This window comes from Zingiber officinale, chromosome 5B (assembly GCF_018446385.1).
Source record: "Zingiber officinale cultivar Zhangliang chromosome 5B, Zo_v1.1, whole genome shotgun sequence".
NCBI classification, from domain to species: Eukaryota; Viridiplantae; Streptophyta; class Magnoliopsida; order Zingiberales; family Zingiberaceae; genus Zingiber; species Zingiber officinale.
This window is the reverse complement of record NC_055995.1, coordinates 18,401,533-18,410,484: the sequence shown is the minus strand read 5'-3', so window position 1 is coordinate 18,410,484 and position 8,952 is coordinate 18,401,533. Positions and strand designations below refer to the sequence as shown.

The 8,952-nt window shown below is 35.2% G+C and overlaps 1 protein-coding gene across 1 annotated transcript; it reads right to left on the bottom strand.

Moving 5' to 3' along the window:
- Positions 1-859: 859 nt before the first annotated feature.
- On the bottom strand, positions 860-8,737 carry LOC121984188 (3-isopropylmalate dehydratase large subunit, chloroplastic-like). Its single transcript, XM_042537009.1, has 15 exons — positions 8,485-8,737; positions 8,279-8,401; positions 8,017-8,187; positions 6,232-6,384; positions 6,080-6,148; positions 5,882-5,998; positions 4,332-4,406; positions 4,129-4,206; positions 3,966-4,061; positions 3,707-3,756; positions 3,365-3,419; positions 3,063-3,194; positions 1,548-1,595; positions 1,309-1,467; positions 860-1,211 (listed from the first exon to the last, which is right to left on the bottom strand). Exons 1-15 carry the CDS (start codon positions 8,530-8,532, stop codon positions 1,071-1,073), a joined length of 1,515 nt encoding a protein of 504 aa, XP_042392943.1. The 5' UTR covers positions 8,533-8,737; the 3' UTR covers positions 860-1,070.
- Between the last annotated feature and the right edge of the window lie 215 nt (positions 8,738-8,952).

The following is an 8,952-nucleotide window of genomic DNA, read 5'->3' as shown; positions in this document are numbered from 1 at the left end:
AGAATAGCAACTATCCGTCAAAAAGTGTTCATCAGTTACAACATATACATTCAATGGAACCTTCTTGTGAAGGTTACATAAGATTATTCATACGCATATAACAAAAAATTCCTTGGAGGATAACTGTATAAATTTCAAACTACACACCTTCCTTTACTCAACCAATACTGACACCCAATATTCTCTACCACTTCATGATTACGAAAATTATGAAATGTGGTATATAAAAGGAATTCTCTCCATTGACGAGATACACTTGACAAATTATTACGCATCACTCCTTACTATGCTAACTCAATTTTACTATAATTCTTCTTCACTTTTCACCTGATTATCTATTGATTTGAGCGTTGAAGGATTTATGCCCCTTCCCTAATTTTTTTCCTAATGTTCTGTTGGTTCTTTTAAGCGTGCGCAGAGAGATGGAAGGCACTCGCTTTTCAAATCTAGCTTACCATCTTCTTCTCTCGAGCAAAATCTTCTCCAGGTCAACAACGCCATCAACTGCCTAACGCACCATCTTCTTCAATTTCAAACCGGATTAATCAAATATCTTATCATCATCTTTCGAACAATTATATATAATTGAATATCTAAAATTATAATTTTCAGAGTGACTACACTCATTCACATTAGTGAAAAACAAAAAATCTTCTAGATAGGTGCTTGCTTGTGAATATTGAAACAAAAAATTACTGTGAAAAAAAAATTAAAAAGAGGCCGATAAATATTTTAGCATACTTAATACCATTTCTGGGTGCCAACAAGCTGCAATGCTGGGATCCTACAAAAACAAGTTACAAGATTAGTAACTTAAAACATCGAAATAAACAGGCGCATCAATGGAAACTGAAATCGGTAGCAACACAAACCTACAAATCTTTAAAAATCTCACAACATAAGGTATCTAACAAACCAATACCAAAAGCTTATTCATAGCAGACCACAGTTTAGATATAGTTAAACAGGGAAGCATTGTACGAATCACATAGGACACGACCCAAAACGTAATCTGAAACTAATTTCCTGTGAAGATATTCAACAGGCATCGATTTTTTTTTTCCCCTCTTCTACATGAGGAAATCTCTAGGATCAGTGACGTATCCAGACAAAGCCGAAGCTGCAGCTGTATACGGCGAAGCCAGATATATCTGCCCTTCCTTGTGACCCATTCTGCCGGGGAAATTTCTGTTTGTGGTGGATACACAAACCTGCATGAAGCAAAACAAAGAAACAAGTTAGAAATCGTAAGAACCACCTTCCCAGGAATGAATCAACATGAAACTTAAGGTCATTATGCCAACTTACTTGTGGATCGTTCATCCGAGCATATGTATCTCGTGGACCACCCAAGCAAGCACCACAACTCGGACTAGCTGGGGTATCACAACCAGCCTCCTCGAATATCTGAGAACAAGTCTTCCCACCAGATCCAGGAACAGGGAGGCTATAAATATCCATCCATACCTGCAGAAGTTTAAACGATAAGCAACTAAGTGAGCCTTTGTTAACATGAGTCCTAATCTTGATTGTGGCACTAATACTACCTTTTGTGTGGCAGGAACTAGAAATGTTGGAACTTTAACCCTTTTGCCCTGGTAATAAGCATGACAATGACATAACAGATAAGGTTTTCAAAAAGAATGCAATCCATCTCAGCTGCATGAATTCTGATATCTGGTGATATTCGAAGCAGAAAAACTACAAGAGAATTATATGCTGAAAAGTTTTGAAATATTATCCACCTCTAAATCACTATTTTTGAAGCATTTTTCCAGGCAGGCTATCCTTTTTTTGTGGAAAACTTAAACAAGTTATCTCATTACCAAAAACAAAAAAAAAAAGTGCTTCAGTTTCAGAGTGGACAATGATTTGTAAGGCAGAAATATTTGATCTTTTTCCAAGCAAAAAATTTATTCACATCAAGGCGATAAATCCTGACTCCAAATAAAAGTATTCATTTAAAACACCATATCCATTGTCATCAATAAAATTTCTGAGGCTCCAACTGAAAAAAAAAAATATTTTTGTTGTGCAAGAGCAATAGAGCTCTGTTTCATATATCCAACAAATGGCAACCCATAGGTGTTAAATGCTATCTATTGTAAATATTACAAATTGGAAGTTGATCAAACATTCCAGCAGACTTAATATTGCTTGCAAGCACATCTCTTGAAATATGGGCCACAGATACAATTCAAACTTTTTGTTTTTTCCATTGCTATCTAGTCCCGTAAAATAAAACCAGAAATTATTACAGGTACCAGATGTAAATATCAAACAAATATCACCATTTTCTTCAGTCATCATGCTTGGTACTTGAAAAGGAACTTCTAGAAAAGGTTGTCCCAATATGTATATTTGTTATTCTAGAAGGAAAAATAAAATATGGTAGAACACTGTGGACAATTAGCCACAACAACAATTCTAAGCAGCTCATTTTAGAACATAAGTTTGTGGTTTATAAATAAATGAAGGCCTTATCTATCCCAAAGTCTGTTTTGCTTTCTCCAATCTACATATTCATGATTCATTGGCTATTTTAATGATTGGCAATGAGTTAACGACTAACAAACATCCGCAACTGAAGTAATACCAATGGATTTTGATTCCACTATAAAACTTTGGCCATTTTGTAGAGGAAAGATAACAAGCTTTCTAGCTGAAGGAAGATAAATAGATAGTTATGCAGCAGAAGTATTAGTTTAAAATTTTTGAATAAAAAACAGCTCTTTTAACATTATAGTATGATTTTACATGCAAAACAAAAGGTACAGCAAGCAGCTAGCTTGTGCAATTTACTGGTCATCTTTCACACATAGGATAGTTTACTTGAGTTGAGTTCAGAGTTATATAACTGGATTTCTATGAAGTTGATGGAACTCAGATATAAGTCATTTTGACTTCCACCCCATCCAAATTCCAAAACAACCATCACATTAAAAAAGTTACACGAATATGTAATCTAAGGCAGGGAGAGTCAACTTTAGCATTTTGTTAAATGGCACTTTTCATGGATCTAAATGAAATAGAGAAGCCAAACACAATATAAAGCGCCTTACTGAAGCTAGGAACACTTTAGCCGCGGCTAGGAAATCCTCTGTCTTTCCGCCTGTGCAAGAACCTATGTAGACTCTATCAATTTTCACATCCTTGCATTCTCTTGCTAAAGCTCGATTATCAGGAGAATGTGGCTGGATATTAGCAGCACAAGGTCAAGAATGGTTAGCAGGCCAAGAGAATGATGAATTTTAAAACTATAAAAGTAATAAGATTCTGTTGTGAGAAGATTCAAAATCAACGTCCAAATTAACCATGAGTAACAGACAAAGAAAATGAACAATTCAGTACATTAACTACACACCTTTGCAACCAATGGTTCCAACTTAGAGACATCAATTCTATATTCTTGAATAAATCTGTGAACACATTTTGAATGTATCAGCTACCAAATTTTAAATACCTTACAACATCAAACTAATGCAATACATGTTTTAAATTAACCTAAAATACAGAAATCACAGACACAAATTAAGTCACTGGAACCTTTATGGTCAAGACAGTGCTTATATAAATAAACCAATAAAAGAATATTTCTGGTGATTGGTTTTATAGTAATACAATGCATGGAAAAAAAGTTATGGAGCGACATGTTTCAAAGGACAAAATAAGACCAATACGTTAACAAACTTAAATTAATAATTACCTGGCATTGTCATCACTGTATACAGGCTCAAAGTTCTTGGAAGTTTTATCCTGTAAAGTTAATAACAAGTGAGTGAAAAATTATCATTCAAGAATTTTGAACTGGCAGAACTTGAATAACATAGCAGTGCTATATATATATATATATATATATATATATCTCAAAGAACAAAATCCAAAAAAACAATTCACAATCAACTCGCTAAGAGCAATTACGTAGTTAACTTGAAACATTCAGCATAAAGAGTAAACTTCAGAACCTCAAGATACTTGAATGTAACTTCATCAGCAGGTACAACCCCGTTCTTTCCGCCAGCTTCAACAACCATGTTGCACAATGTCATCCTTTCCTCCATCTTGACGAGAAAAAAAATCCATCACTTCCACCCAAAATCTGTTAAGACTATGTGAAGTAGGACTTACATTTAGTCCTTGGATAGTAGATCCAACAAATTCCATTGATTTATATGTTGCACCAGCAACAGTTATTTCGCCAATTATCTGGACATCAATAAGAAGATCCAAAAGAACAAACAAGGGGAAAAGGGAAAACATATCTCAACTATTGCTAGGAAGAAAATAACAACAGACATGGAGACATCAAGATGAAAAGTAATTTAACTTACTTGTAAAATTAAATCCTTGGCAAGTAAGTAGTTTGGCATTTCTCCATCCAGTACAAACCTCAAAGTAGGAGGAACCTGAAATTAAGTAGTCAATAACAAGCTAATGTCGAGGAATTATCAAGCAATTAATTTGATTGTTAATATAAGGAAAAGTATTATGGCAAGCCAACACTGTCTAGATGAGCAACACTATGCAAGAATTTAACCAAACATAGCATCTATAAAAGAACTCAGTGCTATGTTTGAACACAGCTTGTTTGTATCTATTTCAAATGACACCATTTCCATAACAAGGTAGATATAAACATAACCAAGATCATCTCTAACATTTATGCATGGAATTCGTGAACCCCGGGCATTATGTAGGAATCATGCTCATGACCATACTCACTCATGATAGACCAACAGTGGTGGTTGACCAAGGTCAAAGAAATCATAAATCTATGTATCCTTAAAAACATATGCTTATTTATATAATCAATGCTTCCTATTTGAAAATTTATCTTATCTTTATACAGATATAGCCCAATTCGGCTTGACAGAATATTTGCCTATTAATCAAATAACAAATATACTTAAAAGCTTATTAACAAGATAAATACTATGTTTGCAGACACAATATCATCAAATACTAAGTTTATGCGCCTCTTTAAATAAAATGAAGATATCTTACATCAAGTTCGGCTACCATTGAAATTTTAGTGCATACCAATCAGCGTCATGGATCTACAAGAAGCCAGAGGGGGAACAAGATGGGGATCACACATATGTGCGATGCTATCTCTGAGAGCATGTCGGTGCACAGGGCATCAGCAGCAAGTGCTGTCGTGCAAATGCGGAAGAAATGTCTCGACGACGAGACAAGTTATCCAGAGGGGAACAACAACAGGATTGTGAGCAACGATACAATGATGAAAACCGAGCAGGATCACACAGGTGCATGGTGGCTCAACTAGGATTTGGAGCTGCGGAGGCAGGCCAACTTCAGATGTCAAGCTCCACGTCACATGAGTGGAAGGGATGAAAGGAAAGGGTTTAGGGATGCGAACATAAAGAAGAAACTCACACCAGAGGCCAAACCAAGAATTCAACCCAGATATCAATTGACGCAACATGAATTAAATGTGTGGTCAACAAATTTGAACTCACAAAAATAAAATATTATAAAAATGAACATATATCAATAACATGAGATCCTAACCACTTTTATAAGCTGGAAATAGAACGACCTAACATATTCTTTGTAAAAATATAAGTTGGCTGTCTTAAAATTCGAGCAACTTCCTAATAACTATAAACAATTTTTTTTAATAACAGAAATAAAATAAAACACTACACTATATCATGATGTTGAACCAAAGTAGTAGAATTGTTTGCATAGGTGAGCATTAATACTAAATTCTACTAGCCTATTATCATAGTTCCTATAAGTTGTAGCTTCTATTCAAAGAAAAAGATCAAATTGTTCATATAGAAAATAGATACACTGGTCAACGTTAAATATAATTTCTGAATACGCATATGTTCATCTAGTAAAAGAGTTTTGAGACCTTCAGCAGAAGTTTCCCAGTTCCCATCACAAAACCTGCATCAGTATTACCAATTCCAGTAGCAAATTGCCCAAAAGCACCAGCATTACATGTGTGGGAGTCTGTGCCAAGTAAAACCTGTGAATCTAATGATTTTTAGAGCAGAAAGATACATATTGCCAACTGCACATTGGATGAATATCCAAAATTAATACACACCTCTCCAGGCCTGCAATGGCCCTCTTGTGCAAGTGCAATGTGACACACACCCTTATAATCTGGATTAGCCTGCATGTTTAAAGAGAAGTATAAACATAGGAGCAAGCTTAGTGGCAAAGAGTTGAGATTCAACAAATTCAAGATATCTAGACCTTAAAGTTACTTAGATCTATGATATCATAAAAATATTTAATATTCTGCTCCAAGCAAAAGTCCCGCAAGATATCCACATTTCTGTTTGCGCGTTCATCACTAGTAAATATGTAGTGATCTGGTATTATAACAATCTTTTCACGATCCCAAACCTGAGATTGACAATTCAACCAATGTTAAAAAGTGAGAGGATACGTGTCATCACAAATAGGTAAATGAAGAATCAAGCAATGAATACAGTCACCAAGTTACCACCGAACATAAAGTGAAACAAAAAGTTACACTTCCAAAATCTACACTATACATTTTGAGAACCATATAATGAAAAACTCAAGTTTGGAAAATTTAAATCATTATTAGTAGCTACTTAAAGGATTGTATAAAAAAGCAAAAGTTGTAACCTGCAATTCTGCAATTTCTAGTAGTTTGCTGTCATCCACTATTAGCCAATGTATCCATATTTGTTCCAAATCATACACTAGATTATAACAAAGATTGTTAAGAAAAGAAGGATAACATTCCTATGAACTTGATAATAAATTGACAGAATCCTTGTTACCAAGGAATCAATCCTACTGCATGCTGAATGTTTTACAGGCAAAAGATGTTAGGTCAACAAACTCTGTGGCCTCAAGATTTGTTGCTCTAGGTTCTATTTTAAGTATAACAGATTCAATTAATAAACTATTCATTTTAAAAATAGTATGAAGGTAGGGGTTCCCTTATGGGCTCCCCTCTCGATGAGATCAAGTGAAAGGAAAAAAAAAAAAAGACACCTATGTTAATATCAGGCATCTTATGTAGAGAAAATGGACCAGGGATCCTGCGAGATGAAGGAAATCATTTCTTTGAACCCTTGTAAATAAGATGGGCATAGCCATTCATGTCGATGTCCAAAATCAGCCAAATCCAATAACAACTTTCCTCCCTTGTCAATGTACTACATCCTTTACTGAGGGTGAATAAAGAAAAAGAGCAACCCCAGTGCACAAAACTCCTGCCAATGCGGGGTCCTGGAGAAGGGTTTATTATCCGCAGCCTTATCCCGCATTGCAAAAGGTTGTTTCCATTACTCGAACCTATGACCACGGGTCATATGGCAACAACTTTAATAAGGTGAATGACAACAAAAAATTTCATTAGATCAACTTCTTGACATTTAAATACTTCTATTTATGGTAACTTCGTGTGGGACAATTTTACAATTAGGATAGAATAATATTAGTAGTTAGTACACATCAGAGACTTTCACAATTTACAAATAATAATAGATTATAAATATTCGGCTCAAAAATGTGCCTCAAAAAGAATGTTATACAGTTAGGAAACTAAACGCAACTGCAAGTATAATTTTGGTAGAATGGATACGACTGGTAGTTTCATGGTTTAAAAAAAACAGCATGCCAACAAATTATCATGGATGATATCTTATATTACCATTTCTTTCCCTACAAAAGAACATCCCATTTCTAGTTAGTAACTTCTATTAATATATTTTTGGTTTTCTTCTTCTACAGCTCAAATAAAAAATTGAAGAGTTAAGTCAATACAAAATTCAGAGAGGACTCATGGCTATGGGTAAGGAAGTAAGCATCATAGGTATATTGGAATGCATCGATATAACTATATTAAGGAATTGCTGGCTATTACTAGATATTACTCAAAAGAAAGAATCGGCACAGTAAGAGCTATCATCACAAGCATAAGTGCTATTGACACAAGCATACGGTTTAAGGGAAAATTAAGAGAATACAAAATACAAAACAAATTATAAGTCATCTTACCTGTGCATTCTGACCAAATTCTTTCTTAAAGATCCCAATCGTCCCAGGGCCACAGACATCATGAGTCATCAAGACATCAACATTCACCCAAACATTCTCACCAGGTTCCAAATGCGACTTCTCTGATGCTCGCGCAAGGATCTTCTCCGTCATTGTCATTGCATGCTTAACCTGAACAGACGAATGTAACGAAATAAAAAATCTTAATCACAAAGAAAAAGAGCATCATAAGAACTCAAAGAGTAAGAAACGAATCCCCAACTGAACCGCTGGCCGACGGAGTTCGAGGAGATTGTGCCGGCGCCATAACTGCAAGAACTTTGTTCGAGGCGTGCCTTCGGGAACGATGAGCCATCGAAGAGCACGGCGCAACGCATAATTCCTTCTGTATCAAAGAAAAAGTAATATATCATATACTCAGCAATTCGCTCCAGTATGCAACTTAAGCTTATGAACAAAAAAAAGTACCTTTGCTCCAAAAATCGCAGAGCTGGAAGCATTAAGCAGCGACGCCATCTTCGAAGATCAAAATTTTCTGTTTCCAACAACAATTCAGAAATAAAGACACTTCACCGTGATGATCTCAACCGCGGATTGAATGGATCCTAGCGATGAGCTGCTGAGTACATGAAGGAGAAGGAGATGGAGAAGGGCAGCGAGTAGGTTGCTTGCCACAAATGTGCCCACATGTAACCCGTTAGATCCGCGCTTAAGTTAGTCAATCGAAACCCTAGAATGATCCACTCAAGTTGACCTATATCCAACCCAATAACCCCTACCCAACCCAATAAGTTCCATGTAAAGTTTGATTTTTTTTTTTTTGGTCGTCTTTTTAAAATTAAAGTGCTTAGGACGGTAAATAAATCAAATGAGTAATCTTTATTGTATTCAAATTTATTTATTTATTAGATAATTAAATTAAATTTAAAATAAATT